General features: G+C 37.4%; 2 protein-coding genes across 2 annotated transcripts; both read left to right on the top strand.

The window, feature by feature from the left end:
• Positions 1-1,915: 1,915 nt before the first annotated feature.
• On the top strand, positions 1,916-2,812 carry LOC311074755 (uncharacterized protein). Its single transcript, XM_084101621.1, has 2 exons — positions 1,916-2,035; positions 2,231-2,812. The coding sequence occupies exons 1-2, from the start codon at positions 1,978-1,980 to the stop codon at positions 2,689-2,691; spliced, it is 519 nt and encodes a 172-aa protein (XP_083957747.1). The 5' UTR covers positions 1,916-1,977; the 3' UTR covers positions 2,692-2,812.
• A 9,997-nt stretch (positions 2,813-12,809) lies between these two features.
• LOC311074683 (uncharacterized protein) lies at positions 12,810-13,557 on the top strand. Its single transcript, XM_084101472.1, has 2 exons — positions 12,810-12,935; positions 13,131-13,557. The coding sequence occupies exons 1-2, from the start codon at positions 12,878-12,880 to the stop codon at positions 13,454-13,456; spliced, it is 384 nt and encodes a 127-aa protein (XP_083957598.1). The 5' UTR covers positions 12,810-12,877; the 3' UTR covers positions 13,457-13,557.
• Positions 13,558-18,841: the final 5,284 nt, after the last annotated feature.

Raw genomic sequence — 18,841 nt, 5'->3', positions numbered from 1 at the left:
TTTCCCAACTTTCATTTATAATCTTTTTTGTACGATGAGTGTCCTTTTGACTTTGTAAATTAGCCCAATAATTAGCCCTCAACTGTTTCCTTAGAGTCAGTGGCATTTCTCCAACTTCCACCTGAAGCGTTGATATTGGTGTTGACTTTACTGCTCCACAACATACAGTAATCTCAATGCTTGAGCCTGTATTTTATCCAACCTTTTAAAGATGTACTAGCAGCTCTCTCCTTCGTTCCCTGCCTGTTTGTTTCTATGGTTTCTGATTGATTTCAGTATTCTGTTCAGGTGTGTCTTGTTAATTAACTCATCAGCTCCCTTGTTTGCCATCATGTATTAAATCCCTCAGTTTATGTCTGTTCCTTGTCCTGTATTGTTGTTTAACGTCAATGTGTTGAGAGGGGCTAATATGAATATTCATGGTTCTGCATGTACTAAATGAAGCAATGGTGTAGAGTTACATTTAAGTTATTTTAAGGCATGAATTTTTTTTAAATATACCATTTTGGTGATCAAATATGAGATTTAATGTACAGTATACAATTATTGACTACAAGGGGATTATTGTCATACTGTTGATTGGTTGCTGTTTTTTTTTTTTTTTTTACTTTAGATTTGCTAAGATTTTACTGCCACCTGGATAAGTTTGTAATGGATTTATAATTGTCATGTGTATAAGAGGCCTGTCTTTTGAGGTTTCAGCTGTGAAGTTCAGTGAACACTGGTTATTCCCAGTTTAATTTCTTTAGAGACTACTAATTGATAGGAAAAAGTGACTGCAATATTCCTAGATATCAATATTAAGTGAATGATTAAGGACTCATACTGCCTTACAGAAGCTGTTTGAAGGAATAGTTTGCCCAACATTAATAGTTTACTCCCCATGATATTTCTCTAAAGCCTTGTGGTGTTTTCATTCATGAAACACAAGGCAGGCAGGCAGGCAGGCGGGTGGGTGGAGGGAGGGAGGGGGTTTAACTGTAACTGTCAGTCACCAAAAAACACGATAAATGATGTAGAATTAACACAGAATTATTCATTTACATACCTGATGTAGATACCTGATCGAAATGAGTTATTATTCGTTATTTTGTAACAGGAATATGACTTCATGTTTGAGCTGTTTTAACTGAAAGCAACTTGCACTTATATCTTAAAGGAGAACTTGGTAACTTTTTTAACTTAATAAAACTGTCTAGAAATCATTTGTATGGTTAAACAACCTGTTCTGGTGATATTGGTGACTTTCCCCGCTCCCCCCAGCGTTCCCAGGCGGAAAACCAACCTTGCAACTTGGGCACTACCGTCCCGGCAAGATAGAAATTGGAAGTCTCGTGAGAAGCGAGAACTAGAACGAGAACGAGCGCGAAACACAAATTGCTTTACGGCAATTCGACATAAACACCCACGCATGTATGATGTATTACCAGATTACCCACCTCGGTAGACATAGCTCCACACCATACAGTTGGCTTGCTCCGATCAAAACAAACGCACATGAACAGCGGTAGAGAGGGGGAGGAGGCCGCCGCAAGTGAGTTTTTTACGACCGTGTTGTGAAATATACGCCCCCCCACAGCTGTAGGGGGAGCTCGTGGGGAAAACATGCGACAACAAAAGGGAAAATCAGCGAAGAAGTGACTAGAGTTCGCTAGAGTTACCGAGTTCTCCTTTAAAATATGTCAGTGACATTGTTTTGTTTCAAGATGCACACCAGACTTTTTTTTTCTAAGGTACATTTACTGTCTGTGAAACCAGGCCTGAAACTTTAGTTCTGTAGGATATAACATCAGCTTGAATGCTAAGTGATTAATTAATAATTGATCTCATTAATTAGATTTGCTCCAATAATGAGTTATAGGGTCATCCAGGTGCTATAAAGGGTTTTCTGTTTGGCTTTAAAAGTCCTGGTTGGTTTGAATCTTTAGCTTACATGGTTGTTTGGTTTTCTTAGTGGCTTAGTTTGTGGTTTATAGAATGGGTTTGTTTAAAATGACTGTTTTGGTGGTTCTTTATCATCAATTGGTATGGCATGGTGAGTTTAAGTTTCTTTTTAAAAGTCAATGTGTTTCTCAGTATTCAGCTCCACAGTTGCTCATGGGTCCTGTGATCATGGGATCATGTTTCTTAATCTAACATGCTCCTGTACTGAAGTAATATGAGTTTATACTAATCCACTTTCATTGGTTATAATCAAAATAATAAAATGTTTCTTTATCTCTCTCTGTAGACAATCTGGTTGGTAGATATGGTGGATCCTATGCTTGTTCTGTCAGTTCCTCCACCGGCCATCTCGAGAGGTCTGGTTCTGTCAATACCACCTTCAGCCAAGACGATCCCGAGAGGTCCGGTTCTGTCAATGCCACCTTCACCCATGACGATCCCGAGAGGTCTGGTTCTGTCAATACCACCTTCACCCATGACGATCCCGAGAGGTCCGGTTCTGTCAATGCCACCTTCAGCCATGACGATCCCGAGAGGTCCGGTTCTGTCAATACCACCTTCAGCCAAGACGATCCCGAGAGGTCCGGTTCTGTCAATGCCACCTTCACCCATGACGATCCCGAGAGGTCCAGTTCTGTCAATGCCACCTTCAGCCATGACGATCCCGAGAGGTCCGGTTCTGTCAATGCCACCTTCACCCATGACGATCCTGAGAGGTCCGGTTCTGTCAATGCCACCTTCAGCTAGGACGATGCCGAGGGGGTCTAGTTCTGTCAACACCACCTTCAAGTCCCTCTGCTTAGGGGTCCGGTTCTATTTTGGCCCTTTCAATTTAACTGTTAACATAAGCCAAGATTCTGTGTAACAAAATAAAATTATGTCTTTGAATGGTTTGGTTTTTGTTAACTCTACTTTGCTAAATGAGCTTTAACAGCCAACTGGGTTAGTTTGTAGTGACTTTAACACCTGGGTAACTGGTGACCTGTCATTTGAAGTTCAGTTTTCCCCAACAAATCTTGTGCTGTGAACATGGATTCTTTCCAGAAAATTAAATTAATAAAACTTAAAAACAGCACATCATTGGTTGCGTTCCAGTCCACTTTTAGACATGCACTTGCGAACTTCCCTAAGAACTTCCCCTCGTGGAATCCCTGCCGCCATTTTGAAGTGTGTTCCACTTCCTGAAGTGGATGAGGGAAGTTTATACGGACAAACCCTCTAATACACTTCAGGCAGCTCCATATACCACAATGCAACACGATTGTGACGTCAACGCATATTGCGTTTAATTTACCCCACCACAAACAACTCTAATATATTAATTTTTTTTTTTTTTTTTATTAAACAACTCAAACACACCTATATATATATATAGAATGCTGTATTAAACAATTTAGTAAGGAAAAAAAATTAATAAATCAACCCCCATAAATGGTTGAGTATTTTCATGAAACAAGATAGAGGAAGTAGAAGTAGAGGCTTTGACCCGGAAACAGTATTCCTTATGTCACAACAAGCAGAAAACATTTTCCATTATAACAGAGTTAAGGTGCAGTAAAATTATCTGTTGTTCAGCGAATGTTCACTGGTGAATTCCAGTCATTTCAATAAGAATTTACATGGTCAGCAATTTCGTTTGTGGTCAAAAATGTCACTATGGGACCAAGTTGGTGTGAGGTACTTAAAGAGTTAGAAAAGTGAAGAGGTGCCGCAGCTTCGATTTCCGTGTTTTTTTCCTCTGTTCTGGTGGATGGTCCAGGCACTTCAGTGATTTTCAGGTCTACAGGAGGATTTTTATTCTTGTTCAAACTTGTATTTCAGCTTACCGAGATCCCTGCAAAGTACAAAATTTACTGTTAGTAAGGTTATTAAAGTGATAGTTGTGAAATTTAAATAATTTCCTCAGCCTTGTGACGTTCCAAACCTGTTTGACTTTCTGTCTGTGGAACCCAAAAGCAGATCTCAGGCATAATGCAACCCCAGTCACCAATCGCTTACCGATCACTGCATGAAACAAGCAGAAAAAATTTGTGTAAATCATTCAGGAAACCATTCTTATGTACACTTGTCTAGTTCAATTCAATGCAACAATTTATGTAAAAATGGTTAAGCTCCAAAAATGTCCCAGAAAAGATCCTAAAAATAATCAATGAGTTCACAACTCATGTGTTATGGGTTGTGTTATAAGTCTTCTGAAGCTATATAATAGCTTTTTCATTTATTTTTTTGTGGAAAAAGACTAAACTTGAAGTTATAATTCAGAATTAAAATGTCATATTCAAATGCAAATGATAAAGATATAAGAAAAAAAAGCATAGCATTATTTGTGAACCAAACCTAATATTATTTTTCTGAGTAACATGAATGAGATTTGAGAGCATGAGGGAAGGTTTTCAGAGAATAACTGATTAAAAAAACACTAGTACACAGTCAAACAATACAATTTCACACAGAGAAAGTTCATAGTAATAAAGTACTTGCATGTGGTGCAGGTAACTTACTGTAATTCAATGTTGCCAGAACTTGCCACTGAAATGTTCAGATTATTTTAGAAATGTAATGGTTGTTCTGGGGATACAAAAGAAAAAAAGCTGATTATTCACAACATAATATTTATTGACAAGTAAATGGTTTTAAAATGGTAGGCTATTTGAGAGAATGAGGGCACCTGTAGTCAGGGCCGATTAACATAAGGGCTAGGTGGGGCTGAAGCCCCAGGGCCCACGGGATTAGGGGGCCCGTGATTGGCTGGAGGAAATGAGATTGTCAAATCATAGGTGGTTGATTTGTGTATAATAAAATAACAAGAAGTTATTGGAAAATGTGCCTGACTGATATAATTCACCGGCCAATCAAATTAACTCTACAATTTGCGCTATGACGTTGGGAAACCCCTCTTTTCGTTATGCTTTCATATAGAACATGGGAATAAATCGCTTGCAGGAGTTCAAAAATGATGAAAAAAAAAAAGTGATAGTGGTGCACAAAAAAGGAAAAACAAACTCGAAAGGCAGAAAAGGGATGCAAAATTCCTAAACTAACTAACTACTTGGGTTCACTTTCATTCGTGCCCGTGGAAGACCCCGAGTGCAGCGGCAGCAGCCCACAGTTAGCTTCACCCTCCTGCCTCGTCACCGATCAGCGTGTTTTAGACGTCGAAGAAGGGAAGCAAGCAGCTGAAGTAAGTTAATGAGTTAAGCACTATTTGGATGTTTCTCGTGGAGTCGTAAGGTATTTTCAATACGGGCTATATAGTAGGTGATTTTATTGCCGTCTGAATCGGAATGTCAGTGTTTTTTTCTCCCACCACCCACCTGCGTAAAAATCCCCGGCCGAATTACGAACATCAAGGTCCAATATATCCAAGGTACATGGGCATTTTTTGCCCCGATGAGTTTTTGTCTTATTGTAATATTACATAATATAAAATAAATATGTAAAAGCGCAGTTTTCCCCAAATATCAGCACAATTGCTAATGTGATATATGTTATGCAACAATGAGTTGACCAATAAGTTAACATTGAGAGTTACGTTTTAGTTTATCGTCATTTCGCCGATGGAAATTCCAAAATGAAACCACAGCAGAAACAATCTCTGAAACTGATAGTGGTGATTCGTTACTGAATAATCTGCGTTTTGAACGAATGGGTCCATTTAATGATACATTGACTCCTCGTTTGCTTCGTCGTTGAATCAAACAGCCGTTTGAACAAATCGGTTGAATGAATGACTCGCTTATTAAGACAGTGACTTGCCGCCACCTACTGGTAGTTTTAGTTTCATACTTAATGTACCCTTTAATTAGAAATTAGAAATTAAAAATTAAATATTTTTATATTTAAATATTAAATAAAATAACAATCATAGCATTTATGTAATTGTAAATGCCGTGTAAATGTATTAATATTTTTTTTTACAGATATCCACATGAGAAACAATTACCATCTAGGGCTTTAGAAAGCAAATGTTTTATTAATGCTTACTTTGTCCCTTTAGATAAAATGAGAGAAATAGCCATAAATGCACATATGGAAGGGGAGGGGGTAAAAATGTTTTATCAATAAAATGTTCCCAAAATGAACCAATAAATTATGTGGAGTAATTTTTATCATGATGTTCCATCAAAATCTGTGCAGTAGAGGGTTAATGTGTTAAATAGCCTGGACTACTTAGTGTGCAAAAATAATAATAATAAATAATGATAAAGAAAAACATTAATTAAATACATTGATTAAAAACAATAAAACAAATGTATTGCAGTAGAAGACTGTGGCGTGGCAATCAGATGAAAGGGGGCCCTTGGTGTTGCTATAGCCCCAGGGCCCAAAGTCCTCTTAATCCGGGCCTGCCTGTAGTAAGTAAAGTTAGGCTAAACAAAAACAGACCAAACTATATTAACCTGCTTTTGTTATTCATAACAAACACCAATGGCGACAGCAGGGGCCTGTACCATGAAGGTAGCTGAACAAACTCGGGGTTACAGGATTAGTTTTGAGTTGACAAAACCAAACCGATGCAATCAGGCTTTATTGGTACCATGATGCAGCTCATCAACTTTCTCTGTCAACTCAGGCTTTGATCCTCAAGCTATGATTACTCCACGCGCGCGTGCACATAAAAGAGTGACGTCGGCACTGAACAACCAATTGCGGGTAGAGCGAGAGCGATATATTTTTCCGCGGAGGAACGAGAGATAATCATTCAGAATTACGATGAATTTAAATATGTATTTCAAGCTCGAAACAATACGTTCTCTGCTGCCAAAGCAAGAGAAGACTGTTGGAGAAAGATTGCTGATTCATGTTAATGTGTAAGTTAAACAAATACGTTATATATTTATGTAAAATTATGTATGTGTAGCCTATACGTGTAATATAGCCTATAGCCTATTTTTATAATATATAAAAATGTGCATGGATGTACTAAGAAAGATTAATATTCATTGATTTTTAGATGCAACCCCAACTCCAAATGTTCTTGGCAGCAGATAAAGACAAAATATAAAAATATAATTCAAAGTGGTGATTATTTACTGCAACCTTTTATTACTTTTGTGAACATTTTATCATAAACACTTGTTTGCAGCAAACAGAAATAAAGAGTTAAATTCAGAAAACCAGAATACACTGTGGCGGAGGAGTTGTCTCTGAGTAGGCAATAAGGGACGGCCGATTATGGATGTGATTACAGGTGCTGTACAGTCTGACCCTGGTGCTGGCTCCTCTAAGCAAGTAACACTGGGTACGTGTGCAATACATTACTACTTTTTTAAGTTTTAAATATGGCTGACTGTATGTTCTGCAGTAGAGGGAAATACAGTGTCCCTGTTGAAGCCAGCACACATACACACACACACACACACACACACACACAGTCTCCCACACAGAGGTCAGTATGCAGCAAACAGAACACCAAACATAACCTGCTTTACAACAGTTATGCTTTACATTGGCCTATTTTTATTTATTAGGGTGGAGGAAATGAAGACACTCTGTCTGTGTGTTCTCAGACAGTTTCTGATGTGAATGCACTGGGCTTTTTATTATGGCAAACATTTAAATGTGTGGCATAAAAAAGGGACTGGCCCTTACACATCTCTTTTATTGTAAGATTTTTCAGAACCTGCCCCAGAAATGGAGGCCTCTACCTCAATGGGCTTCAGAAGAAATGTGTAAGGATTTAAAACCCTTGACATAAATTACAGTCAGTCCTGTGTTTGTAGGAAGTCAAGGAACTTTTTCTGAGCCTCCAGAAAACTTGTAATGATCATGTTTGTGGTGGAATTATGTTTTAGGTGGAAACAGACTCAGTCAGGGCCCTGTACAAAATGAGTCTTGAACTAGACTGCACACTAAAGGAGTCTTGAACTAGACTGCACACTAAAGGAGTCTTGAACTAGACTGCTCACTAAAGGAGACTTGAACTAGACTGCTCACTAAAGGAGACTTGAACTAGACTGCTCACTAAAGGAGTCTTGAACTAGACTGTTCACTAAAGGAGACGAACTAGACTGGACTGTGAGCTGAGAAGGCTCCAAAAAAAACAAATATTGGAGATCAAACAGCTGGATAAAACTGATCTCAGTATGTGAATTTATTTAACCAAGTAACACTTTAGTATGAATATTTATTAATGCAACTTTCTCTTGCTCTTTCTCCCTCCCATCCCACAAAACCAATAAAACAGTTTGAGACCTATCTGCAGTTTCAATGTGCTTTTATTAAGTGTAATATTGTATGGTGATTGCCTCTACATCTGCACCAGCTGGGTGGGCCGCTCTGGTGACTCTGAAGCGCCGAACACAGTTGAAATGTGCCTTTAGGATGCCAAAGGTCAATCTTCACTCTGGTTTTACTGAGGGCCACATTGAAGCGGTGCTGTGGCCCTGTCTGAGGGTCATGATAGGGGGTTATTGTGTAGGTTTTTCTATCTCAGTTCAAATTAACAGTGTTTTGTACTGTACCAAATTTAACTTGCTTTCCTCAAAGCGCTGACACAACAAAGACTCACGGAAAATTTGTGAGACAAGCACTGGAGCCAGGCCATTTGGCATCCAAACTTGTGATCATACATTCATGACCACAAGTCGTCTGCAGATGAAATGTTTAGTAGATCATTGTTATATCTGTTAATGTTAGGCTACTATTAATTTAAAGATTCATCTCTCAGAAAATAATCATCTCACATATTCACATCATCTCTACTTGAACATTAAGGCTGTGATAGGACTTCCTATTAACATAATCTGCCTCATGTTCCCCTAGAGCAGTGGAGATTGGAGCAATAGACTGCATGTTGCAATGACTCTAGGGAATCCTATCATAAGATTAACAGAATAATAATAAAAAATATTTAAAATAATTCTTAACATGTATTGTATAGTAGCCTACATTTGTGAAATTTGCTTCTTTTAAAAAAAAAAAAAAAAGTGTTCATGTGATGTCACCCTATCAATATATCTTACCGGCAATTTTATAAAAGTCCTCTTTTATGGACATGGTCGATAAATGTCCGGGAAACACTATTAATGAAACTATTAATGTACTCCTGCAGAGCGAGGACCACCTTGCGAATGGTTCGATAAACATATGTTTTCCCCTAGCTTCTGTGCGTCACCCACCGTGCAAGAATGTACCACTTGCAAAAAAAACAAAACGCAACGCAATATTTGCGGTACAGTAAGTGCATGAATTCGACGTGTTAAATTCTTTATGTGCGGCTCAAGAAGTTCGTAAAGATAAGACATTGCTTCCGCGGAAAATCTGTATCTTTCATACAAATAATTATCAGGAAAGGCAAGGGGATTTTGTCATGCTAAAAATTATTTCTTTACGAAGTACTCGTCTAACAATTTGCGCTGAGATGTCACCGGATTTGGAAGAAAAGGTGAATAAGTTACGTCACCTATATGTTTCTTTGCTCTCAGCTGATTGGTCAAACTTCAGTCTGAGATCTCGAATCCAGAACATAACCTGCCCCGGAGCAGGTTAGCCGTGCAGCGTAAGATACCATGGCAACGAACACCGATTAAAGCCGAGCTACTTTCATAGTACCTAAAACCCAGGGTTGGCGGAAACTAAACTGAAACATAGCTGGCTAGCCACCTAAACCGGCTTCATGGTACAGGCCCCAGGAATCAGCTAAATTAGTTAGGCTATATCAGCAATTTGAAGACACAGTTGTACAGAATATGTTGAATTGAATGACTAAATCAATCTAAGACAATAAGTCAATCATTTCCATTTGTTCATTACATTAGATCAAGGTAACGTTAACGTTAGTTAGCATCGCGGCTAAAACCTTCATACCAGATACTGTGCAATAAACGAGTGGTAAACACTGTAAAAACGTAGTAATGTATAATAAATTTAATTTATATATGTGTGTGTTTGAATATATAGTGAGTAGACTCTGTATTTATATTTATTTGCGAGTTTACAAACCTTGTAATGGAGAGCCGAACAAACGGCGGAAGCTTTGATGAGAGGAGCCGTTACTTTCAAACACAATGACGTCAGTGGATACTATTGTTGTTGCGCTCGAGCAGCGCGAGCATCACTGAAGTGACGACAGCAGAGGAATAGCAGCAGTTTCGTGACAGAATACAACTTTTCTCCTCCTGGTTCTTCTTCTTCATAATATTATTATTATTTACTGTTGTTTTATGAGGTTTAAATTACTTAATAAAATAGCCTAGGCCTATACTAAATATATGTAACCCAAGTGAAAAAGACGTAGCTGTTAAATGTATTAAAATGCATTAAAGTATATTTGTATTGTAGCCTAGTAGGTCTACTAAAAACACACTCCAGTACATTTTTAATATATTTAATAGTACGTCTTTTTCACCTGGGTATGTATACTGAATCAAACTTAAGTAGTCTATAATAATAATAATAATAATAATAATAATAGGATAATAATAATCTTATTCTGGCCTCACTGAACCATTGGGTTCCTCCAGATGCTGGCTTTAACATAAGAGATCTTCCAGGAACCACTTAAATGTTAAAAGATCTTCCAATAACCCTTTTATCACATTCAGGTTCCTCTATTTTCCCCCAAAGCACTTCAAGGTCTCATGGTAATGAAAAGGTGACTCCAGAAGAACCTCTGAACTAAATACAAAGTGCTTAAAGGATCCCATAAGTTCCAGCAAGAACCTCAAAGATTGTCAATGCTCCTCCAGTAACCCTACTATAGGAGAAAGATATTAGAGGCACCTAAATTACATTTTGAAGTTCCTTGAGTATCCAACAGGATATTTGAGGCTCCTTTAGTTTTTACAGTGTAGGCTGAGGTAATAACCATGGTGGAACAGCTGGTATTAAATAAGTTAGACTAACGACCCAATCACTGATTCCTAACTCCTTTGTTATATCCAAAATTACATTACTAAATACCTCCTTTTTAATTTTGCTACTTTCCCAACTTTCATTTATAATCTTTTTTGTACGATGAGTGTCCTTTTGACTTTGTAAATTAGCCCAATAATTAGCCCTCAACTGTTTCCTTAAAGTCAGTGGCATTTCTCCAACTTCCACCTGAAGCGTTGATATTGGTGTTGACTTTACTGCTCCACAACATAATCTCAATGCTTGAGCCTGTATTTTATCCAACCTTTTTAAAGATGTACTAGCAGCTCTCTCCTTCGTTCCCTGCCTGTTTGTTTCTATGGTTTCTGATTCATTTCAGTATTCTGTTCAGGTGTGTCTTGTTAATTAACTCATCAGCTCCCTTGTTTGCCATCATGTATTAAATCCCTCAGTTTATATCTGTTCCTTGTCCTGTATTGTTGTTTAACGTCAATGTGTTGAGAGGGGCTAATATGAATATTCATGGTTCTGCATGTACTAAATGAAGCAATGGTGTAGAGTTACATTTAAGTTATTTTAAGGCATGAATTTTTTTTAAATATACCATTTTGGTGATCAAATATGAGATTTAATGTACAGTATACAATTATTGACTACAAGGGGATTATTGTCATACTGTTGATTGGTTGCTGTTTTTTGTTTTTTTTTTACTTTAGATTTGCTAAGATTTTACTGCCACCTGGATAAGTTTGTAATGGATTTATAATTGTCATGTGTATAAGAGGCCTGTCTTTTGAGGTTTCAGCTGTGAAGTTCAGTGAACACTGGTTATTCCCAGTTTAATTTCTTTAGAGACTACTAATTGATAGGAAAAAGTGACTGCAATATTCCTAGATATCAATATTAAGTGAATGATTAAGGACTCATACTGCCTTACAGAAGCTGTTTGAAGGAATAGTTTGCCCAACATTAATAGTTTACTCCCCATGATATTTCTCTAAAGCCTTGTGGTGTTTTCATTCATGAAACACAAGGCAGGCAGGCAGGCGGGTGGGTGGAAGGCGGGTGGGTGGGTGGGTGGGTGGGTGGAGGGAGGGAGGGAGGGGGTTTAACTGTAACTGTCAGTCACCAAAAAACACGATAAATGATGTAGAATTAACACAATTATTCATTTACATACCTGATGTAGATACCTGATCGAAATGAGTTATTATTCGTTATTTTGTAACAGGAATATGACTTCATGTTTGAGCTGTTTTAACTGAAAGCAACTTGCACTTATATCTTAAAGGAGAACTTGGTAACTTTTTTAACTTAATAAAACTGTCTAGAAATCATTTGTATGGTTAAACAACCTGTTCTGGTGATATTGGTGACTTTCCCCGCTCCCCCCAGCGTTCCCAGGCGGAAAACCAACCTTGCAACTTGGGCACTACCGTCCCGGCAAGATAGAAATTGGAAGTCTCGTGAGAAGCGAGAACTAGAACGAGAACGAGCGCGAAACACAAATTGCTTTACGGCAATTCGACATAAACACCCACGCATGTATGATGTATTACCAGATTACCCACCTCGGTAGACATAGCTCCACACCATACAGTTGGCTTGCTCCGATCAAAACAAACGCACATGAGCAGCGGTAGAGAGGGGGAGGAGGCCGCCGCAAGTGAGTTTTTTACGACCGTGTTGTGAAATATACGCCCCCCCCACAGCTGTAGGGGGAGCTCGTGGGGAAAACATGCGACAACAAAAGGGAAAATCAGCGAAGAAGTGACTAGAGTTCGCTAGAGTTACCGAGTTCTCCTTTAAAATATGTCAGTGACATTGTTTTGTTTCAAGATGCACACCAGACTTGTTTTTTTTTTTTCTAAGGTACATTTACTGTCTGTGAAACCAGGCCTGAAACTTTAGTTCTGTAGGATATAACATCAGCTTGAATGCTAAGTGATTAATTAATAATTGATCTCATTAATTAGATTTGCTCCAATAATGAGTTATAGGGTCATCCAGGTGCTACAAAGGGTTTTCTGTTTGGCTTTAAAAGTCCTGGTTGGTTTGAATCTTTAGCTTACATGGTTGTTTGGTTTTCTTAGTGGCTTAGTTTGTGGTTTATAGAATGGGTTTGTTTAAAATGACTGTTTTGGTGGTTCTTTATCATCAATTGGTATGGCATGGTGAGTTTAAGTTTCTTTTTAAAAGTCCATGTGTTTCTCAGTATTCAGCTCCACAGTTGCTCATGGGTCCTGTGATCATGGGATCATGTTTCTTAATCTAACATGCTCCTGTACTGAAGTAATATGAGTTTATACTAATCCACTTTCATTGGTTATAATCAAAATAATAAAATGTTTCTTTATCTCTCTCTGTAGACAATCTGGTTGGTAGATATGGTGGATCCTATGCTTGTTCTGTCAGTTCCTCCACCGGCCCTCTCGCGAGGTCCGGTTCTGTCAATGCTACCTTCAGCCAAGATGATCCCGAGAGGTCCGGTTCTGTCAATGCCACCTTCACCCATGACGATCCCGAGAGGTCCAGTTCTGTCAATGCTACCTTCAGCCATGACGATGCCGAGAGGTCCGGTTCTGTCAATGCCACCTTCACCCATGACGATCCCGAGAGGTCCGGTTCTGTCAATGCCACCTTCAGCCATGACGATCCCGAGAGGTCCGGTTCTGTCAATGCCACCTTCAGCTAGGACGATGCCGAGGGGGTCTAGTTCTGTCAACACCACCTTCAAGTCCCTCTGCTTAGGGGTCCGGTTCTATTTTGGCCCTTTCAATTTAACTGTTAACATAAGCCAAGATTCTGTGTAATAAAATAAAATTATGTCTTTGAATGGTTTGGTTTTTGTTAAAGCTCATTTAGCAAAGTAGAGTTAACAGCCAACTGGGTTAGTTTGTAGTGACTTTTACACCTGGGTAACTGGTGACCTGTCATTTGAAGTTCAGTTTTCCCCAACAAATCTTGTGCTGTGAACATGGATTCTTTCCAGAAAATTAAATTAATAAAACTTAAAAACAGCACATCATTGGTTGTGTTCCAGTCCACTTTTAGACATGCACTTGCGAACTTCCCTAAGAACTTCCCCTCGGGGAATCCCTGCTGCCATTTTGAAGTGTATTTCACTTCCTGTGGATGAGGGAAGTTTATACGGGCAAACCCTCTAATACACTTCAGGCAGCTCCATATACCACAATGCAACACGATTGTGACGTCAACGCATATTGCGTATAATTTACCCCACCACAAACAACTCTATGATATATTAATTTAAAAAAAAAATTATTAAACAACTCAAACACACCTATATAGAATGCTGTATTAAACAATTTAGTAAGGAAATTTTTTTAATAAATCAACCCCCATAGTGGATTCTAAGTGATCAAGGGCTTAGCACGTTCCAATTCAGCCTATTGCACTTGCACTTTGAAACCTATTTCAAAGTTTGCATTCTCAGGCCATCAAAACACCATTGTCGTGTAAATGAACGGCCAGAGCGCATAAAAAGTTGTCTGTTTTCAGCTGAAAATGTTGTCATGTAAATGGCCCCTAAATTAATGACTAAGATTTTAACAACGGAAATAAATCAATGCTGAAATTACTTAAACTGGACAATGACTTGACTGACTAGAGCTGCTTTAGAGCCAAACCAATCTTTGTTGCAATCCAGTTGTCACTGTAAAGATGCTTTGAAACAATCTGTGTTGTTAAAAGCGCTGTATAAATAAAGGTGACATGACCCCTCAATGTCTGTGGTGGAAAAATGTCAAAAAAGCATGGCAAATCCCACCTGCTCTTTACTATGTTTACTTAAGGATCATGCTGTCACTGTTGACCTTGGGGAGGATTTGACTGCAGATAACTGAGCTTATATCTAAAATCTCATGATCCGGTTTACTATTGCTCAACATAAATCAAAGTGTTCCTTCGCTCGGCAGAGAGACAGTACTTTTACTTAAAGATGAGGTCAAGCCCATTGAGGATAGCTTCCTTGCTCCAGAATGTGATGAAAATGCAAATCTCAGCTTTTAATTATGTATACGGGTAACATATTTAAAACTAGCATATTTGACATAGTATCCTCAATTCATACATGAAACGAATCCCCAAACGAGACTTTCATAAACTTTTCAGAATAATATATTTAGCATAGCCAAATTCAGTGCATAATAAAGTACAGAAAATAAAGCTACTATAGCATAACACGGTCTAAAATAATTAGCACCTTCATATGACATAATCTGAAGATAATTACTCTATGGGCCCTGTTTATTTTTGTAGTACCCGTTTGAGTATTCTACAAAATGGCAGCAAAAAAATAGTTAATTAATCCCTGGATGTCCTTCACAAACAAAGCCTCTTAGTGCCTTAAAACAAAGAACAGGTTGCGTTAACCCACAAAACTGGTTAATTTTTTACATTTTGCTGGGATAAAACTATTTAAGGTCAAACTAACTCACAGCATTCTCAGGAACTACAATTGGCTGTGCTGAAATGTTATAGTTTTATCCTGACAAGCCCTTCTAGAATGACAATCAGATATAGTGAGCTGATATTTGACTCTTTGAGCTGTCAGATTGTGGAGTACAATGATCTTATCTGTCTGAGGCTACAGGATGATTCTCACACCAGTGCCATCATATTCCGCTACGGGAAGACATTCCTTTATCTTCCTCCTAGCCAAGGCGAATTCAAACCCTACGTTTTAAACAGAGCCATTTATCACACAACTCTGTCACAAAGAGCTTCCAGACAGAACCTGGAGAACAAAGGATTCATATTCCATGCAATGCACCGATGAAAACCTTTGATGTTGATGTCGCCTCATAGATGAATTGCACCAGCCCTCTGTATGAGAGTTATTCCCAACTGCTTTTTTAAAGACTTTTAAAATTAGCCACATCCACAAACGTATTACTTTTTATTTAAATCGTTAATTTTTTTAGGGTAGTTTTTATCTGATTATTTTGAAATTATTATATTTTTCTTTTGATATTATGCTTTTATTTGGTATTTTTTCAATTTCATTAATGCATTGTTTGTATAATTGTATGTTTTATTGGATCTTATTCTTGTGAAGCACTTTGAGATGCTACTTTGAAAGGCGCTATAGAAAATAAAGTTTATTATTATTATTTGTTTTATTATTATTATTATTAATATTATTATATTATTAATATTATTTATTATTATTTTTGCAATATTTCATCGTTAGAGTCATCGAAGATTGGTATTCAGCAGCAGTATCTCAGAAAAGAACATGAGCACATGTAGCAGCAGCTCTACTGAACTGATTGTCCACATCTGGGAAGTCAACAAAGGGGCACAAAGCCTGGAACATCCACTGTAAGAACCAAGCAGATGATAACATCGACAGTTGCTGTCATCTCTCTTTGACTGTCGTCATGGAAACTGATCAACCAGGTATCAGAGACCAGGTGAAGCCTCCAACAAGCCATCTGAGAAATTACAAAACAGAGCGGAACAGATGTTTTACAATCATCCTTCTCTGACAAACGCTCTAGTTAGAAATCAAAAGATAATCAATTATTAGAAGCAGACTTTGCTTGAGATGAATCATTTTTTGCTGGAATGTTAAAATAAATGGATACAGTAACAATAAATTAATGAATAATAAAAAAAGGTTTCTCATTGTTGATTATTTCTTGTATGTATTATCATTAAATTGGTTTGTCTTTCAGAAGAACAGAAAATGAAATTGTCATTGTTTTGTGTCAGTGGAGGGCAATATTTTCTTTGAACTTCAGCCTAATTTTCAGTCCTAATGTTCTTCACTTTAAGTTATTGTATGGCTTTAGAAGACTGAAAAATACTATTTTTATAGTTCTTCAGGTGTCTTTCTGGAGTCATATGGAAATGTTGTATGGAATAGAGCTGTGCAAAGACTCATCCAAAATTATCCTTTTGTATTCCAAAGAAAAAAATAACAGCATGGGTCTGAAACAATTCGGTGAGTAAAAAATGACAGAACTTTCTTGTTTTGTTGCATACAATATTCCTTTAATAAGGCAAACAACTTTGATTCTGTTGTCAATTTTGTTGATTACAGAAGAATGTGCTTTCTGTCCACAATAAATGTTAAACTGTTAATTGTGTGCAGTGATTTACTTTCTTTATTATCCATTTTCTAGAAACTCCATTCAACTGGATACCGTTAAGACCATTAAGTTTTGCGCTAAACACCATTTAACATTAATTTATTAAAGCAAGTCACTCAGTTTCAAGGACTTTAATTCTGGCTTCTGTGCACAAAGAAGAAATGGGAAAAATGTGCATTTGAATGACTCATCAAACTCTTTTTAAGGTGAGGCAAGGAGAGAGAGAGAGACCGAACTCTTTGAGAGACTAAACAGGATGTCTCAAATAAGCAACATAACCATTTGATGGGGGGAGAAATGCAGATGAATCAGTTTTCAGGCTGCATTATGAAGGGGTCAGGGGTGTATTAATTACATTCACCTATAAGGACCAGGTCGGTTTTCATTGCAGAGGGGGAGATATTTCTATACTCTCCGTTTCTTCAAATAATAATAATAATAATAATAAAATAAAAAAACAGACAAGGCTGAAGTCTCAATTTATGCAAAAATATTCCATTATAGAAAGAAGCTACCCAGGCCATGCCATAGGCTTCCTCAGCTTCAAAGAGCAGCCACAGTGAGACTGTACTTTGCGGGGAGTGCAAACACCCATTACATTACATGCTAGCAGTGGGTGCCTTTAGATTACCACAGCTTGTGAAGGAATTAGGATACTGATAAAACTGCTAGCAATGCGGGCAGGGACACACACACTGTCGTCTGTTCTCTTTTATCTATTGTACTCTCTTACGTAATGCCTGGGTGACGTTTTTTACTCACGGGTTACTCTGAGCTGAAAGAAAATAGCCAGTGCAGCTTCACTTCATCTCTGACTGATGACGCCTTTATCGCTCAAGATATTTATAGTAACTATAGCCTAACTCTGGGACAGCGGCTGGGGACATGTTTACCAGATATTTATAACTAACTCTTGGGACAGTGGGACATGGGGACATGTTTACCCTAAATAAATGAGGTGAAGTTTTATCTCCCATAAATTATTGGAATTATGCTTATGTGCCTCAATACAAATGCATTGATTAAAAATTAAGACTATTCGTTTTCTGGCAGGTCGTTTCTACACTCAAAAAAAATGATATGTTGGCTTTAATTAACTTTTTTATGTCAACAGGTTCCACAAAACTGGGTTACGTTAAACAACAACATAATTTGTTCATGTAACTTCAACATCATGGAATGAAGTAATTTTAAGCGACCCATTTAAGTAGTCTCAAAGTAAACTTTTAAAGACTTCATTTCAGGGATTCATATTTATGTTTTCATTCATCTATTAAGATTTCATTTATGAATCAGTCCACAGCCTAACAAAATGCTCCACTCTTCTCCACAATGGTAACCCACTGTAATTTAAATGGTTCTAATAATTCCAATGTAATTGAACATTAAACACAATTACACATCAAGTCTTCCCCTTTTCTCAAAAGAAACATAAAATAACACTTAATTTTAACATTTATTCTCTCTTAATTCAACCAAATGCAAAGCATGCTGGGAACTAACAAGCACTGCCCAGTTTCAGTTAATGCAACACAAATCATTCATGTAATCCAACACAAACGGATTAAGTAAACTTAAATTTGGCATATATTTAAGCAGATTGAACACAATCAAATTAAGTTAGGACAAAATGTATGGCAATTGTGTTGTTTAAACTCATTTTAACTAAGCAATTTGAACAAGCAGCAAAAATATTTTTTTTCCAGTATAAATAACATCATGTTTTGGTGTCCTCAGGTGAATTGGCTCACATCAGAAAATCTCAACTGGAGGTTCTTTTCTGAGAAGACAAAAAATCAAATAATAAACCGCAACTAAGCATGTAACCATGCATCAGGCTAATTAGACTTGTAGAAAAGAGTGTCATGAAACTATTTAGTTATGTTTTATTATGTATAATATATTAACATTAGTGTTTTTATATTTAAAATTATAGCAATATAATTGATATTTGATACAAG

Source organism: Abramis brama (genome assembly GCF_963993115.1).
Source record: "Abramis brama genome assembly, chromosome: 23".
NCBI lineage: Eukaryota > Metazoa > Chordata > Actinopteri > Cypriniformes > Leuciscidae > Abramis > Abramis brama.
Note: the sequence above shows the minus strand (reverse complement) of the source record. Positions and strands in the feature narration are given on the sequence as shown.

Bases quoted from the DNA above. Each gene is read 5' to 3' on its own strand.
- LOC311074683 (XM_084101472.1), top strand. From the start codon at position 12,878: ATGGGTTTGTTTAAAATGACTGTTTTGGTGGTTCTTTATCATCAATTG. The intron at 12,936-13,130 runs GTGAGTTTAAGT...CTCTCTCTGTAG, and splicing joins TCATCAATTGGTATGGCATG to ACAATCTGGTTGGTAGATAT.
- LOC311074755 (XM_084101621.1), top strand. From the start codon at position 1,978: ATGGGTTTGTTTAAAATGACTGTTTTGGTGGTTCTTTATCATCAATTG. The intron at 2,036-2,230 runs GTGAGTTTAAGT...CTCTCTCTGTAG, and splicing joins TCATCAATTGGTATGGCATG to ACAATCTGGTTGGTAGATAT.